This window comes from Macaca thibetana, chromosome 4 (genome assembly GCF_024542745.1).
Source record: "Macaca thibetana thibetana isolate TM-01 chromosome 4, ASM2454274v1, whole genome shotgun sequence".
Taxonomy (NCBI): Eukaryota; Metazoa; Chordata; class Mammalia; order Primates; family Cercopithecidae; genus Macaca; species Macaca thibetana.
The window spans coordinates 150,602-171,184 of NC_065581.1; the positions used below are offsets into that span (position 1 = coordinate 150,602).

Sequence of the window (20,583 nt, forward strand, 5' to 3'; positions counted from 1 at the left end):
TAACTTTTTTTTTTTTTTTGAGACGGAGTCTTGCTCTGTTGCCCACACAGAAGTGCAGTGGCACAGTCTTGGCTCACTGCAGCCTCTGCCTCCTGGGTTCCAGCAATACTCCTGCCTCAGCCTCCTGAGTAGCTGGGATTACAGGCACACCCCACCAAGCCTGGCTAATTTTTGTATTTTTAGTAGAGACAGGATTCTGCCATGTTGGCCAGGCTGGTTGAGAACTGCTGACCTTAGGTGATCCACCCACCTCGGCCTCCCAAAGTGCTGGGATTGCAGGCGTGAGCCACCATGCCCAGCCAAAACCAATACATTTTTTTAAAAAAATCTTCCTCGTCTGACTTCTGGTGTTAACAGTCTCCTCTTTTCTCATTTAACCAAAAAGAAAAATTTGAGATTTTGATAGCAACTCTGGGCATGTGGACCTTTTAGGACCATACTGAATGCTGATTTTGACTGTAAGGAGGAAGCCATGGCAGGTTCTGAGTTTAGGGGGAATTGGCAAGCACATGGTCCAAGCTGGAGAAATATATCTATAAGAAGAGTATGAATAAGAGAAGAAATATTCCAAGCAGATGACAGAAGAAAAAAATCGGTATGAATTTGTCATTCATGGTCAAGTACCAGTTTATGAACTGATTGCGTTCTTAAACATTCATCTGACTGTTGGATGAACAGCCCAAGGAGGGCAGAGGGCTGCAGAAGTAATTCATTGGTTGCTGGATAGAAGCTTCAAAAATTCACAGTTTAATGGTCTTGTTTTAAAGAGAGGAAAAAAAAAAGCTAGATCAGAAAAGTTGATCATCTTGCTCAAGACCTCCTTAAGAATCAGAAATAGAGGCTGATTACGGGATTCCCCAGGCAGTCCACTAACTATTCTGTGTTGTCTCTAAGCAGGAAGGCGGTAAAAACAGTTACTTAATGGCAGTGTGTGGCAGAGGGGAAAGCAGGCTGTCCAGGTGACTGAGAAGCAGGCGGGAGAAGAGGAAGTGAAGGCAGTGAAGAAGGAACACGCTCCCAAAACAAGAGGCAGAAAGGGCACTCTGGGTCTGGTCCCATCCTACCCACAGAAAACAGGCAAGCCCATACTGAGTGAGGGCTTTCTACACGGAGGGTTTTGATACCATTTCTTGCCCGGAAGATATGGTGTACAAGGACAGATCAGAACTTCACCTGTTTTCTCAGCCACAAGAAATTATTAATTTATTTCACAGATATTTACAAAATCACTATTTTGTGCTAGATTCTGTCCCAGGCCACATGGCTGTAGTATTGAATAAGACAACTTTTTTTTTTTTTTTTTTTTTAATCTGAAAGTTGCTGGTGAGTGAGACAGATAAAAAGAAAGCAAATACATATATTTTCCGATCAATAATACTGAGTAATATGACAGTGACTGGAGGACCCACCTGGAACTGGGTGGTTAGGAAAAGCCCCTTAGGAGAGATGGCATTTGGGCCGATACCTCAGAGGTAAGAGGCAGCTATGCAGAGACCTGGGGATCCAGGTGTCTGGATAGTGAGCACAGCCCAGCAAGCCTGACAGGTTCAAGGAACACACAGGAGACCAGCATGTCTGTAACTCGCTCAGCAAGAAGATAAAATGAGGTCAGCAGGAGTGAGCCAGGACACATCAGATTGATGCATGTACTCATTCAGCAAATATTTATTAAGCACCTACTATGTTCAGGACATTGTTGAGGATACATACATTAAAAAGAAAAAATACTGGCTCAAGGATTCTGTCCCCGGAGAGAAACTTAGAATTTACGAACGTTGATAGAATGCCCAGAACAATTCTGCTACAGGTTAGAAATTGATCCGTTCCAGACGGAAGCACGATGCAGACATTCAGGGGCACACATCGTCCAAGGCCGTGGGGTCTGCGGTCAGAGATCCAGCCATCTGCTCCCCCAGCGTAGGGAGGTCAGGCCTCCCGGGGGTGAGTCACGTAGCCCACCTCTCCCCACCCGCGAGCCTTCTCGGTCTCGGCGCACCGGGCAGGGCCGCAGGAAATCCCCCGGCCTAAATCTGTCGCCCTCAGAAAACCCAGGCAGGGGAGCCCCCAGAGACCAGGCCTCTGATTAGCACCTGATTCACGGAGGCAGCCAAGGCAGGCTAGCGACTGCTGGGAACCGGCCCCCGGAGTCGCCCCGGGGGAAAAGGCCAAGGGGCTCTGGGCACCCCCGACCTTGGAGCGGGCTCGAGACCAGCGCAGCCGCCGGGTCAGGGCAGCGCCTGCGCGTCCGCCAGGCCCCGCCCCCGGGCTCGGGCGCCCCGCGGGCGGCTCGGGCCGCGCACGCGCCGTGGGCTTGGGGCCGCCCGAGAGCCCGAGGCCGAGCCTCCCCCGCCCGGCGGCCGCGAGCCGGGGTCCGCGAAGGCGGAGCGGGAGCCCGACTACAAGTCCCAGGGTGCGGGCGGGCGGACCGAGGAGGGACGCTGGGCCTGCCCGGTGCGCACGGGGCGGGGACCGGCCAGGCGGGACCACTGCCCGGCACAGGCCCCGGGGCCCCCGCGCTGCTCCCGCCGGGAAGTTCCAGGCCGCGGACGGAAAGCCCAGCCTTCCGCGCCGGCCTCGGGAGCGCGCCGGGTGGCCCGGCCGGTCCCCGCCGCCGACTTGTCGACACTGCGCGCACTCAGTCCCGCCCGCGCCTCCTCCCCGCCCGCCGCCGCCGCTCCTCCCCGTAACATGCCATAGTGAGCCGCGAGCACACGGCCAGGGGCGCTAGGGTTCGCCTTCAGCCACCATGGGGAATGGGATGAACAAGGTAACGTCTCCCCGCGTTCGCGCTGGGTGTGCTCCGCGCTGCAGCCTCCTCTGCGGCGGGTGCCGGCCCCCCGTCCTGGCTGCCCGGCGACTGGAGCCCGGGGCGCCCCTGCCCGCGGGGGGACGGGCGCGGAGGGAGGGGCGGCGCGCCGGGGCGGCGACTGCGGATCGGGGTTCGGAGGGTGCCCGCCCCGCCCTCCCGGCTTCCGGGTGGGCAGCCCGAGCCGCCGCCTTCGCAGCCGGTGCGTGTCTGAGGCTGGAGCGAGCCGCGCGCTTCGAGAGCCTGGACACGTTCCGCCGGGGGGGCAGCTGAATGGATGTGGTTTCTGTTTTCCCTCCTCTTCGCTCCCGAACTGCGCTCTGGAAGCGTCACCCCGCCCCCCCCATCGTTAGCGAACGGGCGTCCGCTGTCATTTCCTCTTTCCCCTCAGAGTCTGTGCGGCCGCCCGTGGGCGCAGATAGTTTTTCTGTGGACAGAGAAGTTAGCAGAGTCCTCAGCCCTGCGCTGTTTCTAGATAAGTGGGAAGCGGAGGAAAGGTTCGGAGCGCGTTAGGTTGTGGACGCTGCGACGAGGGCAACCTGTTGCTGGGGGCCTGCCCCACGGGGCCTTCCAGAACGTCTGCGCTGCTCCCTTTGTCCCGTCAGTGTCTGGGCCCCACCCTGGGTTCGCTGTGCCCCGCACCTCCCTTCCCAGCCCGTGGGATCCCTTTGCTGTCCACGGACGCTGCCAGATGCCAGCCCCGGCGGCTGGGAGTTGCCGGGGTGTGTTCGTGTGAACCACAAGGTTAAGGATTTTGTTACTTGGTGCTGGGCTGGTTTCAAGGAAGGAGTCACCAGACTTTACAGAGCCCACAACACAGACGGTAGCTTTTCGCAGGTCTTTGAATGGTCCTGGATTGGATGAGTCGTCTTTCTGCTTCACTTTTTCTTTGCGCTCCGCCCACCCGCAGCTCTGCACGCTGTCGGCGTCCACACCTTCTGCGTGGGGATGGCAGTGCGGCTGTGTTTTCTTCCGTGTCCCTCAACACGGGGTCGGCAGTGGTTTGGGAGTTTGGGCTGGAGTGTTGCAAATGCGGATTCCCGGTAGGGAAGGGGAGATGCAGTGGGGAGTCAGTCCAGGGAAAACCTAACTTTTCCCGTGCCCATGTCATGTTTATTGTGTCCTGGTTACTCAGTTTGTGAAAGAACTATTGTGTGTTTGGGGCTTGCATACCAATACTGAGGTATTTTGGTAAACAGAATTGTATTCACTTTTTTTTTTTTTGGCGAGTGATCAAGTTTGGAAACAGACTCTCTCCGGCTAAATACTTGTATTATATTCCCATGAGCACTGGAATCCATCGCACCACGAGTCTCCTGCTTTTTAAATTAAAACAACAATAAAGATGGTCATCGTAAGTTTGTGGGCTCCGTTTGCCTTGCCATTGATGACGGCGGTATCTCAGCTTTCCTTTGGTTATTTCTACAGTTTTTCCCACTTGAGCTGTTCACTCTCCACCGTTTTCAGCATTAAATTTATAGTATTTGTGTAATACAATTCAAAAAATATATTTAGGAATACAGATGGTTGCCTAAGGGATCAACGTTATTTTCATGCTTTTCAACAAAAGCAGTAATATTCATACACTTTTTACCTTTCAAAATGGGTAATAAATTGCTTGACTTTTAGTATCTTGTGAATAGAGACTCACAGTGTATAAATGAAGAAATATATGTATAGAGAGATTTAGAGACTTCTCTGCTTCAACGCTTGTTTATTATGTACATACTATGAGCCAGGTGTTGTGCTAGTGGGTGGGGAGGCAGGAAAAGGGAGTGCGGTGGTAAGTGACCCAAAAATCCTTCACAGAACCTTCAGTATAGATCAACGCTTGTCCAGCACTAATATGATGCGAGCCATGTATATAACTTAAAATGTTCAGGAGCCACATTAAAAAATAAACTGGTGAAATTAATTTTAATAATATATTTTATCGAACAATATATTAAAACTATTGTTTCAACATGTAACCAATATATAAAATTATTCGTGGAAGATTTCATGTTTTTTACTATGTCTTTGTGAAAGGAAAAATCTCGGGATCCCCAGATCACTTATATATTCAAAGCATAGCATTTATACCTAAATCACGTCTCATTTTGGACTAGCCGCATTTGAAGTACTCAATAGTCACTGTGGCTGATGGCTGCTGTGTTGCACAACACAGGGTGTGTATGTGTGTGGGAGTGAGAGAGAGAGAACACAAGGTAGGGAGGAGTAGAGGCTCCAGAGGATAATATAGGCAATTTCAGAAAAGTGGGGGAAGCAGAAGATGGGATGAAAGTGACCTAGAAGGGGCATTCAGCCCAGGCAAGGAATCCTGCTGCAGTAAACATGTTTACGTGAGATCAGGAGGAACTACCCCAAATCACAAGGTTAGTTCGTGGCAAAGTAGATTGCTGGAGGCCAGTGAGTTAAGAACCTTAACCAGAACTTTTCCACATATTACTGTGTGACTTGGAACGAGGCTTCGTGTTTTTCCCATCTGTAAAAAAAAAAGAATGTTGATTTGCAGAATCACTGGAAGGTGCTACCCCTAGAAATCCTTTTCTAAGAACATTTATAAATATGTGCAATGCCTCGGGAACTAACGTAACTTGGAATGTGTGTGCCCTGAGGTTACTGGGACAAGATTTCTTTCCAATCTCATACGCATTGGTCATTTTTGGCAAAAGAACGTTTCTGGTCTAAATAGTGCAGGCTCCATTCTGACTGCTTTGGGAGAGCAGTTTCTATTATTTCACATCCCCATGATGGCTCTTCTTGTCAGTACATTCCGGTCTCCTGTATGGCAAAATACTGTGCCAATTCCCATTAGGTATACACAGCAGATTATCAGAAGATGGAAGGGAAAAAGGCTTTTGTATTGTAGAAAATTAAAGATGAGGAAATGAAGGCAGGACCGGGTGCGGTGGCTCATGCCTGTAATCACAGCACTTTGGGAGGCTGAGGCAGGTGGACTGCTTGAGTCCAGGAGTTTAAGACCAGCCTGGGCAACATGGCGAAACCCTGTTTCTATCGAAAATACAAACAAGCAAACAAACAAAATCAGCTGAGTGTGTGATGGCTTGCATCTGTAGTCCCAGCTGCTTGGGAGGCTGAGGTGGGAGAATCACCTGAGCCTGGGAAGTCTAGGCTGGAGTGAGTCGTGATTGTACCACAGCACCCCAGCCCTGAGCAGCAGAGGGAGACCCTGTTTCAAAAAAAAAAAAAAAGCAACACCATTGTGAACCATTTGTTTTTTTAACACTTTATAAAATCTCAGCCTCACAATAGCCCTATAAGGTCAAACGACCTTATATTTGCCCAGATTGGGGAATGGAGATTTGGAGAGGTTAGGTAAGATAAGGTCCAGTGCTAGGCAGGGCGGAACTGGGTTTGGACCCCAGTCTCTACTGATTTTCAGGATAGGAAAAGTCTGTCCTTTGAGCTGGGTGCCAATTCATCCCAAGTCAGTTTTAAAATTCCTAAAAAGTAATTTGAAAAGCTCCTCATAGCTTCGATTACTTGTCAAATAGCCAAAATCACCTCTCTTCCTTCATATTTGACATTGATAAGGAAGGGGGTAAAAGGCAGCAAAACTAAAACTATTTTTTTATTGTTTCTGTTTGTTTGTGTGTGCAATTCCTAGGTAGATGCCCCACGCTGGCCAAAATTATAATCGCCAGTGAGTTTATGGTGTGTTTTGAGTACGTTACCACGTAGAGTAAGCCACAACGCCATGAAGCAGGTCCTGTTATTTCCGTGCCTGTTTTCTCGATGTACACAGAGGTTAGGGAACTGCCAGGGTCACCCAGCTGGTGGGTAGCAGAGCCGGGACTCGAAGCCACAGTGGCTCAGCCACAATGCAGAGTGCCTCTAAGATACTCGTCTGCTGAGATGTTCGTCTAGTAAATGTCTCTGGTAAGATTAGGGTTAAAGTGAGCAGGGTGTTGCATGCAAATGTCGTGTTCCTGTGGAGCCTTTGAAAACTCCTAGTTGACTCAAAGTTCTCTCGAGTCTGAACCCTCAAATCTTTTGGGGGAGAGCCTGTAAACAAAACTCCTGTCCTCACTGTCTACTTATTAGTCTTCAGTACTACAATACCCCATTAAAAACAAAACAGCGACTAGTCTCTAGCCAAACATTATGTCAGAGAAGGCTGCCCGAAATGCTTCTCATGTGCCAGCAGTCTTTATCTTGATCAGCCTCAAAGTGGGCTGAAGCCTCGTGTTCTAGGGCAGGATATGAGGACCCTCTGGTTGGCATCTTGCCCTCCACTGACTGCCAGGGTTCGTTCAGCTCATCAAGCATCCGGCCTGCCTGCTCTTGTGGCCTCTTCCTTCCTCCCTACTGTGTGTCCTCTGAAAGCACCCTGCCTGGTGGGAATGGCTGCCATCCTGTATTTCTCCCTGCCTGGTGGGAATGGCTGCCATCCTGTACTTCTCCCTGCCTGGTGGGAATGGCTGCCATCCTGTACTTCTCCCTGCCTGGTGGGAATGGCTGCCATCCTGTACTTCTCCCTGCCTGGTGGCAATGGCTGCCATCCTGTACTTCTCCCTGCCTGGTGGGAATGGCTGCCATCCTGTACTTCTCCCTGCCTGGTGGCAATGGCTGCCATCCTGTACTTCTCCCTGCCTGGCGGGAATGGCTGCCATCCTGTACTTCTCCCTGCCTGGTGGCAATGGCTGCCATCCTGTACTTCTCCCTGCCTGGTGGCAATGGCTGCCATCCTGTATTTCTCCCTGCCTGGCGGGAATGGCTGCCATCCTGTACTTCTCCCTGCCTGGCGGCAATGGCTGCCATCCTGTATTTCTCCCTGCCTGGTGGCAATGGCTGCCATCCTGTATTTCTCCCTGCCTGGTGGCAATGGCTGCCATCCTGTATTTCTCCCTGCCTGGCGGGAATGGCTGCCATCCTGTATTTCTCCCTGCCTGGCGGGAATGGCTGCCATCCTGTACTTCTCCCTGCCTGGTGGGAATGGCTGCCATCCTGTACTTCTCCCTGCCTGGCGGGAATGGCTGCCATCCTGTACTTCTCCCTGCCTGGCGGGAATGGCTGCCATCCTGTATTTCTCCCTGCCTGGTGGCAATGGCTGCCATCCTGTATTTCTCCCTGCCTGGCGGGAATGGCTGCCATCCTGTATTTCTCCCTGCCTGGCGGGAATGGCTGCCATCCTGTACTTCTCCCTGCCTGGCGGGAATGGCTGCCATCCTGTACTTCTCCCTGCCTGGTGGGAATGGCTGCCATCCTGTACTTCTCCCTGCCTGGTGGGAATGGCTGCCATCCTGTACTTCTCCCTGCCTGGCGGGAATGGCTGCCATCCTGTATTTCTCCCTGCCTGGCGGCAATGGCTGCCATCCTGTACTTCTCCCTGCCTGGCGGGAATGGCTGCCATCCTGTATTTCTCCCTGCCTGGTGGCAATGGCTGGCATCCTGTACTTCTCCCTGCCTGGTGGGAATGGCTGCCATCCTGTGCTTCTCGGGAAGCCTCTCATGGTGCTGGGAGGCCTCACTTCAGTGGGTGTGTCTTGTTCCCTTGGGGAGCCCACTGTTGCTGAGAGGGGCTGGCTACCAAAAAGCCTGACCTGGGGAACCTCCGCCTCTCTGCTGCTTCACGGCTGTGATCTTGAACAAGTCACTTAGATGTTTCTCAGCGTCAGGATTGTTTTCCTTCCTGGATTCGTAGATGTGTAGAACTGAAAGACCTTAGGAGGTTAGCTAATCCAATCTCCTCCTCCCTGGCTCTGAAATGAGGGTAATGATACCTTCCCCAGTTACTACTTGAGTTACTGGGAGAAGCAAATGGGAATTTATTAGAACACAGTTTTCCAAACTGTAAAGTTCAAATACAGTCTGTTTTGAGTATTCTTGGATGTGACTGACACTTGTTTGAGGATGGCTTTTGCCCTGTTAGGAAGATGAGGGAGTGTAGTTGGGAAAGGATTATAATTCAAGGGGAATATGTTCCCTCTAGGCACAGACCGGTGTTCCTCAACGGCTGCTCCTGTAGACATTTCAGGATAATAACTTGTGCGACTGCCCTGTGGATTATGAGAGGTTTAGCAACATCTCAGATCTTCACCCAATAGTTGCCAGTAGCACCTCCTCCCCACCTGTGACAACCAAAAATGTCCCTGACGTTGGCAGATATCCCCAGGGAGTGAAATCATCCCCAGTCGAGAACCACTATCGAGGGTTCTTCCTCTCAGAATTTCCTGAGGCCTGTGTGGTCTGGAACTGGAGAGTTAGCAAAAGGTGGAATAGGGCTACAGGGTTGAGAAGCTGTATTTTCATACGGGAAGGGACTGGAAGGTCAGGCACTTTTGTGCTGCTAAATTCATGTGTTTCCACCTGGCGGCAGGTGACTTGGTTGCCTGCATAGTCCAGTCATCCATCCATTCACCTGTTCATGATATTATTATTGAACACCTGCTATTGTCAAGGCACTGTGTTAGATCCTGTAGTGGGTTGTTAGTATGAAAGACACGAAGATCCCGCCATGCAGATTAGTCCCAGGCAGCTTGGAGAGGAGCCTCCTGCAGGAAGTGAACACTCAGCCGCTGCTGCAGGACTGACAGACAGATGGCCACGTGCTGGTGGGCTCTGGTTCCTTTCCTCTACACCACCCCCCGAGGGCTCTCTTTTCTCCATTTAATATTACATTTTTGTTTCATGTTGAAGAGCAGATGTTAAAGGCAGTGTTCTAAGGGCCCAGGAGAATATTCTCATATTCTTCCCTTTTTATATGCAAACTGGTTAAGTCCATGGCCAAATGGCATTTAAAAAGTCTGTGTGACATTTAACCCTTCAAGGAATCCACCAGAGTTTTTCCCCTTCATCCCTGGCTTTGAAACCCAGAAAGTCCTTTCTGACATAGAAAGAATTAAGATTCCACCGCCACCCCACCCCACACACGGCCTTCTGCGGCTGCTTGCTCAGGAATTTACTTCTTAACATCAGTTTGGGTGGGGTTCTTAGATTCCATGCATCCTGAAGGACTAAAAGAAATGTTTAAAAAATAAACTCAAAATATTTCCTGCCTTAGAAGCAGTATTCTTTTGTGCTTAAGTGCGTTTTTGCATTTCTGTGAAGCTGGAGTTAGCACAGTGTAACACGTGGGTGTGAAGCTATCCGTCAAGAGGAACCATCAAGCATGGAGAATCTTTAGGATGATTTCAGAGCATTTCTGCAGAAGGGTTCTGCCTATATTATCTATGCCCAGACAGTCTTGTAACAGAAAACAGGAATCTTTGACCTGCAGAATGCCAGAGACCATCTTCCTCTGTGGCCTGTGCTGTTTCATCACCGTTTGTTCACTGACTTCCTCTCAGTGTGTTCGACTCTGGGCAGGTTTTAGGGACACATTAGGAGACAAGACACATGCAGCCCCTGCTGCAAGATCAATCCGAAAGTCAGGAAATGAATAAAGCCATTTAGCCACTGATAACTGTGGTGAAGAAAGTAAAACAAGGCGATGTGAGAGAGAGAGTGCCGGGGAGTTCGGTGGTCAGGAGAGGGCTCCCTGGAAATGGTCATCTTGTGGGAGGCTGCTCAGGACCAGCATCCCCAGCACAGGGAAAGGACAGTTTCAGAGGCCTGAAGAGGATTAGCATCAATTCTGTGCTTTTTACTTTAGCGTAGTGGGACATTCCCGAGTTGCGTTTACAAACTCTTTTTTCCGACTTGGCCTGGCTTTCTACCAGGTGGTCATGATTTCGTTTTCTCTCTGTGTTTCTTGCTTCTGGCTTGAGCTCAGCTCCTGCATGGGCTGACTGGTCAGCCGGGTTGTACCAGATGAACACCTTGTTTTTCCCAGGTCTCCTCTGCTGGAAAGTTACTCGATTTTATTTCATGTTCTCTTTCTCTGTACGCAGGGATTACCAGCAACAAAAATATCGTGAAAGTAGATGGGTCAAAATTTTTGTGATTTCCAGGTTGAAAGCCCACATCAGGGTCCGTGGTGGTAAGCAACAGCATCCAAACGTGGTTACCTTGGGTGGAACAGAGCAGAGCAGACAGCCTGGTGGCTGGAGAGCCAGACTCGGGGCAACCTTGGCAGGAGCAGATGCTTAAACTGGTCACTGAGGGCATTTCTGGGGCTACTGCAAGATGCTGATGCTGCAGCCAGTGGACTCTGAAGGTGCCAACAGCCCTGCTGCCTCTGTTGCCAAAGAGGACACTCCAGGCTGTCCCTGCCGTCGGCGAGCAGACTTGTCACACACGGGGCACACCCATGTAGCAGCGAAGGCTCATGTGAGCAGGTGTCCGGCTTTGGCAGCTTCTGTACTAAGAGCCGGGCTCTGCTTCTCACCCAGACTCCCTGGGCCCAGGATATCCCCAAACCTAGGAAAGGGTTTCAGAGACTGGAAAACCACTAAAATAAATGGCCATTACAGGGTTTGTGATTTTCGAGCATACCCAGGGGATAAAGGACCCCACACAGTGGGAACTTCTTCTCTGTTTAGAACGATTGTTTGGGGCAAAGAAAGTGCTATTGCAAGGTGGGACCAGTAAGGGGTATTGGGAGAGTGGGGGTGACCTGGCTCGGCTGGACGTGAGAAGGAAGTTAGGGGAACCCTTCAGAGATACGTTGGAGCCAACGTGCGAAAGCCATGCTGAATATGTATTGAATGTTTGGCCTTGATTTTTTAAGTAAAAGGGTTGTCACTGAACATTTTGAGGTAGAAAATCATCCAGGAAGAATATGGCTTTAGAAAATTAATTTGATAGGACAGAGGAGTGAGTTCAGTGTTTACTACTGTAACCCCCGTGGGAACTGAGGCTCTGGGCAAGGCCGAGGAGGGATACCGTGAGGGTCTTCTAATTCCCGGGAGGAGGGGAGCGGAGAATTGAGAGAGGTGCCACAGCGGTGGGAGCCCCAGGTTTTCCATGCAGGGTGACTGGGAGAAGGTGGCATCATCGGGGCAGGAGGACTCGACATGGGGGTGGGAAAAGAGTGGTTTGCTCGAGATGGTTCTGCAGCAAGCCGGGCTCCAGACGGTGAATTTAGGAGTCAGAACATCACGGTTCTACAACATTAGAATGTGGAGATGGTCTACTCTCATGCCCTCATTTAATTTTAAAGATAATATAAAATTTATTAGTTTGTGTTTAGTAGAGAAGATAGTAGATGTACAAAGAAAAAAAGCAAAGATGGGCCGTAATCTGTTTTCCAAATAATCCCTCTTGATTTTAAAAAAAAAAAAAAAAAAAAAAAAACCACCATAAACTGGCATAGTGCATGCACAGGACTAGCGCGTCAGGTGGTGTAGGCAAGCTCAGAGAGAAGTGCAGAAGCCCCCCTCCGGGACGCCGCCGTCGCCGAGGTGCGCGTGGTGACGAAGGGAGTGTGCTGCGCACAGCTCTACCTTTCCTGTTTTTCATACCATTTTCAAGATGTATTAAGTTAAAATGCATGAGATTGTCTTCCTCACAGTCCCACACATCTTAGGCATCTTAGTAGTATTTCATTTCATGGCACCTAACTCGGAGTCTGGATAGCGGCCAGTGGCCACAGTGTCCGCTGTGCAGGGCCATCTCCTTGCACTGGCCCCTGCCTTCTCTCCATCTCTCTCCCACTCCTCCCCATTAGAGACAGGACCCTTTCTCCAGGCTGACTGTTCTGTCCCCTACCTGTCTGCCCGCTCCTCTTGGGCTGCAGTTCCCCTGAGTGCCACTGTCCCCAGGAAGCCCTCTGTGACCCCAGAGTGGTCAGGTCACCTCCACTTTCCCTACATGAGCTGCTCCGTGAGGGCAGGGCCCTGTCTCTCAGTCACGCCGGTACCCCGAGTGTGCAGCGTTGTGCCCGAGGAACGTTGTCCATGGCAGTATGTGCTCTGACTTTGGGCAGATAAACATGCTTATGGTCTGGAAACATTTTGATCTAGAAAATCACCCAGTGATTGTAACTGTAGAGATATGGAGCCATTTGCAGTCACTGCTGTAAAAGAAAAGTGTTTCTGACACTTGCTTAAGCCAGCAAGGAAGACTCCATTCAAGACTATTGCAACAGGGGAGGACTCGACTCCAGTGTGGCAGGGACGAGGGTGGATGGAAAGCCGAGGGCAGGGTGAGGGAGTGGGTGGAACGCCACTCAGAGGAAGTGGATTAGACGTCAGGGTGGAGGAAGGGGCGCTTGGTGGGGTCTTAGGGGATACACTCAGCAGGTCTCTGCTCGCCAAGGACCGGGCCTTCTTGAGAAAAGGACTCAGGAACCTGGCTAAAGTTCGGTCAAGGAGGGGTCATTGCACTGCCAGCCAGAGGAGCCACGTGGCAGTGATGCTCTTCAGTATCTACTGCCATTGCACTGCCAGCCAGAGGAGCCACGTGGCAGTGATGCTCTTCAGTATCTCCTGCCATTGCACTGCCAGCCAGAGGAGCCACGTGGCAGTGATGCTCTTTAGTATCTCCTGCCACATCCTGAAAACGACAGGAGAGGTCCGTGGGAATGAGAGACGACACACAGCAAAGCTCTGTGCAGCCAGGCGTCGCCGGAGAACGTCAGCGGGATCCACATCCAGGGCGAACTTGCATTGTTCCTGTGTTTCAAAATAGGAATGATAAAGTATAGACTCCACCCTTCCTCCCAGGAGAATCCTAAAGACTGATTATGCTTCCAGAAAGACCTGTCAGGTGTTTCAGCTCCCGGGCAGTGGGTGCTGGCGTTGTCCTCTGAGACGTCGTCTCACACGCTCCTGGTTACGGGGCTAACCCGACCTGCCTCCATCGGTGACTTCAGTCACGGACATAACTGAGCTCCGTCTCATGGGGCACTCTCCAAGCTAATTTCGCATCCTTACCACTCTGGGTATTGAGTCAGCCAGGGTGATCGCACAGCCCTGCGCCCGGGGCACTGCTGGTTTTTGCCTATTTTCCTGAAGTAATGATTTAGCAGAGCCTGTTTTCATTCTTGGACTGTCCCAGTTTGGTTGATACATTATGTGGCCCCTTGGCTAGTTGTCCCTCTGCAGAGAGACTAACTCTGGGCCTAGCACTGCTGCCCTGATGTGAGCCACGATAGATCCCCTGCAATGACTAGACATGAGCCATCCGTTTTTAGCGAGGCAGCCGGTGGTCAGGAAGATTCTCGAAGAAATCAGCAAACATGAAGAACCGTACTACAGGCTCTTTCGACTTTCTCAGTGGGAGTGAAGGAAGACGGGAGCTGCGGGGATGGGAGTGGCAGACAGGAGGGTGAGGCTGGGACATCCGGGGATCTGTGGTGAAGTGTCACCAAAACCGCTGGGTGTATGTGCTTGGAAATCATGGTGAGTGATACAGTGAGCACATTTTAATGAATGGTACCGTGTCCTTATTTAAATTTTAGAGTGTCCATGCAAAGTGCTGGCAAGACAAGAATTTGCTTCCTATTTCGCAAATCATGGGTGTGAAAGAAACCACCCCCAGTTCTCATTGCTGATCTGCTAAATCATTCCGTATGGGGGCTGGAGGTGGAGAGGAGGGCTTGCCCAGAAGTCTCTGTTTTTAACAGAGTCCGGAGTTCTGATGGGGAGTTTGGTTTGAGAACCACTGCCTTGGACATTTTGCAACAAAGATGTTTTCTTATTAACTTGCATATATTTGCAGGTTGGATCATGTATTTAATTATTTAACAACCCCTTGTTGACTGTCATCCTGGCCTGGGGCTCGGGAGGCAGCAGCGAGCGACAGGATTCGTTTGCTGCCCAAGGAGTTTTCCCCGACAGACAGATGGGCCTTCACCTGGTCATGCCCTTGCAACAGCATCGCCACCCAGGGGACACGGAGGGCTACCAGCACTGAGTCGGGGGCCGAGTCGGGGGCCAACCCTGGACTCAGGGCTCAGGACAGGCCAAGGGTGAGGTGGGCGGCAGCGTAACCGCCTGCAGCGGGCACTGTGTGTGCAGCGGGCACCGTGTGTGCAGCGGGCACCGTGTGTGCAGTGGCCTCGTGCAGCAGAGCGCAGGGCTGCGGGGCCGCCAGGGCCGCGGGGCCAGGGTGGGCAGGCGGGGCAGGGGACTTGGGCCCTCAGAATGCCCACCAGCACTGCAGGGCTGCAAATGAGGATGACGGGGTCAAAGCCGGGCCCTCAACCCGGCGAGGCGACGGGCACCACCTGCCGCCTTCCACAGGCCGTTGGGGGTGCTGGGTCGCCCGCGTCTGTCAGGGAGGGGCTGTACTGGGGAAGCGCCTGGTTTGCAGGGATCCTGCTGCTGGGTGAGGCCCCTTCCGCAACACCGTCCACTGAGAGTCTGCCAGGCTCACGTCTGTGTCTGTCTTCCTCCTAGATCCTGCCCGGCCTGTACATCGGCAACTTCAAAGGTGAGCTCTTGCTGTTTTGTTGTTGTGGCAAAATACACAGAGCATGAGATGTGTCTTCTTGACCATTTTAAAGTGTGTAGGTCGGTGGCTTTAAGTAATTTGCATTGCTGTGCAGCCGTCACCAACATCCTTCTGCAGGACATTTCCCGTTCCCAAACTGAAACTGTGTCCCTGTTAAACACTAACTCCCCATTCCGCTCCTCCCAGCCCCGGGCAGCCACCATTCTGCTTTCTGCCTCTAAGAATCTGACGACTCTCAGAGCCTCCTCCTAGTGGAATCACACAGTGTTTGTGCTTTTGAGATGGGCTTATTTTAGTGAACACCGTGTCTCAGTTCATCCATGTCACAGCAAGTGTCAGAATGGCCCTTCCTTCTTTTTTTTTTTTTTTTTTTTTTGAGACGGAGTCTCGCTCTGTCGCCCGGGCTGGAGTGCAGTGGCGCGATCTCGGCTCACTGCAACCTCCGCCTCCCGGGTTCACACTATTCTCCTGCCTCAGCCTCCCGAGTAGCTGGGACTACAGGCGCCCGCCACCTCGCCCGGCTAGATTTTTGTATTTTTTAGTAGAGACGGGGTTTCACCGTGTTAGCCAGGATGGTCTCGATCTCCTGACCTCATGATCCGCCCGTCTCGGCCGCCCAAAGTGCTGGGATTACAGGCTTGAGCCACCGCGCCCGGCTGGCCTTCCTTCTTAAAGCCGAATAGTATTCCATGGTGTGCAGAGGCCTCATTTTGCTTCCATTTATTTGTTCGTGGACATTTGGGCTGTTTCCACCAAAAGTGAGTTCACTTTCTAAAAGATCAGCTTTAGACTTCTCATGGGTGAGACTGACAGGCCAAGTGTAGGCTCAGGCTACGGTCTGTTCTGGGAGTGGCCACCACGTGCACCCAAGCCCCTCCTGGGTGCACCCCAACCCCTTGCCCGTCCCCTGATGGAGTGGGGTGAGGCTGTGAGGCTCCAGCTCTGCCTCAGGTGCTCCTTTTAACTCTCCACACCCGTTGGGACATTGTCATCAAAAGATGGTGGACAACAGGCACGTTCAGCAATCACGTGACCGACTTATAACCTTTGACCACTTTCATTTTTTAGTTACTGTTGAGAAATTTTCAGAAGCCTGTTCTTTTTAAGTCACCCGGGAAACAAGAGTGACAATTTCATTTCTGGCAGATTCTCCTCGTCTGCTGCTGCTGCTCTTCTCACACATTTCCTGCCCCTTGTTCGGTACTGATTGATTCGCTGTCGGCTACTGACTCTATTTTCACTCAGCTCTAGAGCTCGGTGGTCCCTGGGCCTGTCGGCTTCCAGGGAGGGGCCAAGTCCGCCTGCCAGGTGACATTCAGAGTCTGTGTAAGTGAATCACTGAGATGAGGTGGGAGGATAGAGATGAGGGGCCCTTAATAGGCTGGGAGGGGCTTGGGAAGCTTGCAGACAAGGCCCCACCGTGTTAGGTTGGACAGAGCTGGACCGTGTCGTCGGCAGCTCCTGCTCCTCCCTTCCTTCACAAGCCGGAACTTGGCCACTCCTGTCGGCTTTCTGGATGCTGCTGAAATTTCCGAGTTCAGATTCAAACTGATTGTGCAAATAATCTTTATTATTTCTCTGCGCTCTGTATGATGTTTATTTCCACACACCTCCCGCCCCATCTCCCTCCAGCTCACTTACTGGCCTCCAGGAGAATTAAGCACAGAGCTGACAGCTGCTGATTGTACAGCATGTTAAAAATAGTACTGGGCTTGCTAAATTAGTAAGCGTTGTGGTTCTGAAAAAGCAGCAAACCCGTTGTGGGGGGCAGGCCGGGGGACATTAATGTAGCGAATGTCAGAGTTACTTAGTGAGGTATTAACTATTTCCATGGGGAAAGGGAGTGTCTTTGAGAACAGAGTTTAGGATAAGTTCTTAGAAGTAGAATTGCTGGATGAAAGGTTTGAAATTGAACATTTTAATAAATATGAACCAAATTCAATACTTCTGACAATAGTATGTGAGAGTTTCAGCCTTAATCATGAAAGGTTACCTTTTCTGGAAGGATGGCTTTAAGAAAATATTTAAAATTCTTTTCATACTACACGCTACACCTGTTTTCTAAATATTCCGTGACATAGGACTCCTTCCAGCTTCCTGGGTCTCGTGCTTTGTGGTTTAGTCTCTGAGAGTGCTGTGGACAGCCCACCTCCTCTCCTTGTTCTTCGGGTCGATGCTGTGTTACTACCTTGAGTTATTCTGATGTTGGCATGAGGTTGTGTTTTATTCACTCGTTAGCCAAACATTTATTAAACGCTTTCCAGGTACAAGGCTTGTCTGAAAGAAAGGAAGGAGAGTGCAGTGAATTGGCAATAGGGCTGGAAGGAGAGGAAGTATTTTCCCCCGTTGTGCTGTGAATTCACTTGTTCATTGCACAAGCTTGTCTGGAGCACACAGTGTGCTGGGAGTTGGATGTGGACCAGCGTCCCTGTCCTCAGGCTGTCAGAGTCCAACAGCAGGTGCAGAACAGGCAGGGGCCAGTGTGTGTCCTCAGACGAGTTACACACCTGGGGGTGTGGACTGGGAAGATGGCGTCTGCCTCACAGGGCTGTCGCGGGGCTGACCCAGATGATGGGTGATGCCCTTGGTGGGCTCAGTGCCCAATACCTGGTGCCCTGAGAAATAAACACCCACATACTCACTGCTACTGCCATGGGGCCCGATAGATGCCAGGTCTGCAGTAGGCAGCTGGGTGGCATTAGCTGGCAAGGGTGGAAACCTGTGTGGAATGTGGCCTCTTTCTTTTTTCCTGGGCGGTGAATCCAGCTGTCATCTGTGCTCTCGCCTGGCATCTCATATAGTCATTTATCTTGCTCTTTTAAAATCACAAGTAATACGTACCTCTTGTAACACAGGAACCAGGAAAGTGGAAAGGAACGTGGACAGTCACTCCCTTCTTCTGTCCCTTCTCCTTCCTCCCCTCCCTTCTCTTCCCCTTCCCATTTCCTCTCTTCCCTCCCCACTTCCCTCCTTTTTCTCTCCCTCCCTTCCTTCCTTCTCCTCTTCCCTCCTTCCTTTCAGTGGGATCCCTCACATGTCACTCGGCAACCCTTAAAAAAAAAAAAAAAAAAAAAGCTTTGTAATGAATCAACAAATGGTTTTGCAGCACCTGGTGACTATTCCTCCTGGAGAAGACCCACAAACAAACCCAGCTCTGAGCCCGGCCTTTGGGTCTTCGACGCTTTGGTGAGAGCCTCTCTGTTGGGGCTGCCCACACGCCAGGAGGGAAGCCAGAGAGAGCAGCCCCTCCCTGGGCCAGAGGGTGGGTCCGTGGCTTCCTTCCAACTGGGCACCAGCAACAGTGGATGTCAGCTGACAGAGGAAGCCCTCGTTGTTTGAAGATGTCCACAGATTCTAGAAAAGAGGGAACGCTCTTCGGCACGGTGTGTTTGCCGGTGGTGCATGTTGAGACCATGTTCGCAGTCTAGAGCTTGTGTTCTGTGTCTGCCAGGGAGACAGACAGCCCTGGTGGGTACCCAGTTGTTTGGACAAGGCCAGCCTGGTCAGAGGTAGTCTGCTGCCAGCTCGCTGAGACAAAATAACCATGCTCGATAGGTCAGCATATGTCCATCCAGACTTACCTTTTCCACGTGGATTCCCACTGGTTACCTTCCTGTTGGTTTTATGAGTTACCAGCCTGTTGCATTTGTGATTGGCAGTTGGGGAGGGGCCACTGGCACCAGGCCGAAGTCCGTCCCCTCTGGGGCTCGCTGTTAGGGTGCACGTGGCCTTCTGGGGTTCTCGCTAAAGTGCACGTTCTGATCAAGGAGACCCGGGGTGGAGTCAGCTCCGGGCGATGCTGTGCTGCCGGTTGGAGTAGACCCGGGGTGGAGTCAGCTCCCGGTGATGCTGTGCTGCCGGTTGGAGTAGACCCGGGGTGGAGTCAGCTCCGGGCGATGCTGTGCTGCCGGTTGGAGTAGACCCGGGGTGGAGTCAGCTCCCGGTGATGCTGTGCTGCGGGTTGGAGTAGACCCGGGGTGGAGTCAGCTCCAGGTGATGCTGTGCTGCGGGTTGGAGGACCCCGTGCTGAGCACCAGCGTGCTAGTTTTGCCCCTGTAGGTCTATGCTCAGGAGGAGCGTGCTGGAAATATACAAGCTTGTGTCTGTGCCCCGAGGAAGCTCCACCCTGGGCCTTACAGATGGATTCCCAGCTCGTGACCTCGCTGCTCCCTGGCCTTCCAGGACAATCAATAATGTGAAGTCCGTAAGAAATAAAGTTCCAGGGTCATCACCCAGCAGGTTTCATTAAGCATTTTATGCACTCAAGTAAGTGGGCAGAGCCTGTGCCTCACGGGAAGGGATGCATCAGCGGACGTGGTGCGAGCGTGCAGTGAGGAAGAGGAGAAGCGCTGGCCCTGGAGTGCTTCCCTTTGCTTTGGAGTCCAGCAGTCCGCTGGCTGTGTGATATCGAGTGGTCTTCTGTATTCAGAAAAGTATACTTTTTTTTCCCCAGGCCACTTTAAAAAGATTCACTGTGTATTTGTATTATAAAGGCATTTTACTGGGTGAAGAGAATGTTCTAAAGTTATGATCTGTGACGGTTACGCAGCCTTGTGAACGTATGAAACCACTGAATCATGGACTTGATCAGGGTCCATATTATGGTATGTGAATTATATCTCATTAAAGCTGCTGTGAAAGGAGCAAAGTAGATTGAAACAAATACGGATTGTTAAAATTCGAACGCCAGGCGGAATGGGTGTCAGGAGGAGCCAGGCGGGAGGGTAAGATGAGCTGGCCCCGTCAGGCTGCCCCACGTCTGCTGGGTGCCTGTCCCACCTCCTGCGGGTTCACTGCTTGTCTAAAACGTCCATGCTGGTGGCGATTGGAAAATCCCATTTTGGTGTGAATGTGGGACTGGCTGCCTGTGGCTTCCAAAACGATTCTAGCTTCTGCCTAATTAATTCTAAGCCAGCCCTGCTGGTACCCCAACCTGTGAGGGGTGGGGCGTTGGCAGTGAGTCTGCATGTGCTGTGTAGATGGCTCCCATCCATAGCAGGGGGCTTCGAGGTAACTGTTTAGCTCGAGCGGGAGTGAGAGGCGACTGTTCCTGCATGATGGATGCCTTTCTGAGCCTGATAAAGGGCTCGTGTTCCTCATATAAAAAGGTTTTTTCTTTCTCACTTTGGGTCAAAAGATGAGCCGGTCAGAGATAAACTGAGGCAAAATACTGGAAAGCAATAGCCCTAAATTGGAAGCTCGAGAATTTGAATCTGGGAAAGCAGTAGCCTGGAATGTGAAGCCTGAGAAGTTGGAGCAATGAAAAGAGTCTTAAAATGAAACTGGTATTTTGATATTAGTTAAATTTTTTTCCTGACGTTGCTGAATGTTTAGAACAACGTTTCTTGATTTCTGCATCCTCATCAAGGCTTGTTGGAAATGGAGATGCCTCAGCCCCGGGCTGGATCAGGAACTAAGCTCTGGCCTCCGCCTTTCTAACTGAGCCTCTTGATAGTTCACAGGGTGTTAGACTT

The 20,583-nt window shown here is 51.4% G+C and overlaps 1 protein-coding gene across 2 annotated transcripts in view; it reads left to right on the forward strand.

The window, feature by feature from the left end:
• Positions 1–2,290: 2,290 nt before the first annotated feature.
• The window catches only part of DUSP22 (dual specificity phosphatase 22), a 59,190-nt gene continuing 40,897 nt past the window's right edge, over positions 2,291–20,583 (forward strand). Inside the window, exons 1-2 of one of the 2 annotated variants that reach the window (XM_050789691.1) lie at positions 2,291–2,767; positions 15,055–15,088. In XM_050789691.1, coding sequence (XP_050645648.1) covers positions 2,747–2,767; positions 15,055–15,088 — 55 coding nt within the window. In that variant the 5' untranslated portion in view covers positions 2,291–2,746. The remainder of the gene's footprint in view (positions 2,768–15,054; positions 15,089–20,583) is intronic. The other variant, XM_050789690.1, reaches the window with a different exon arrangement.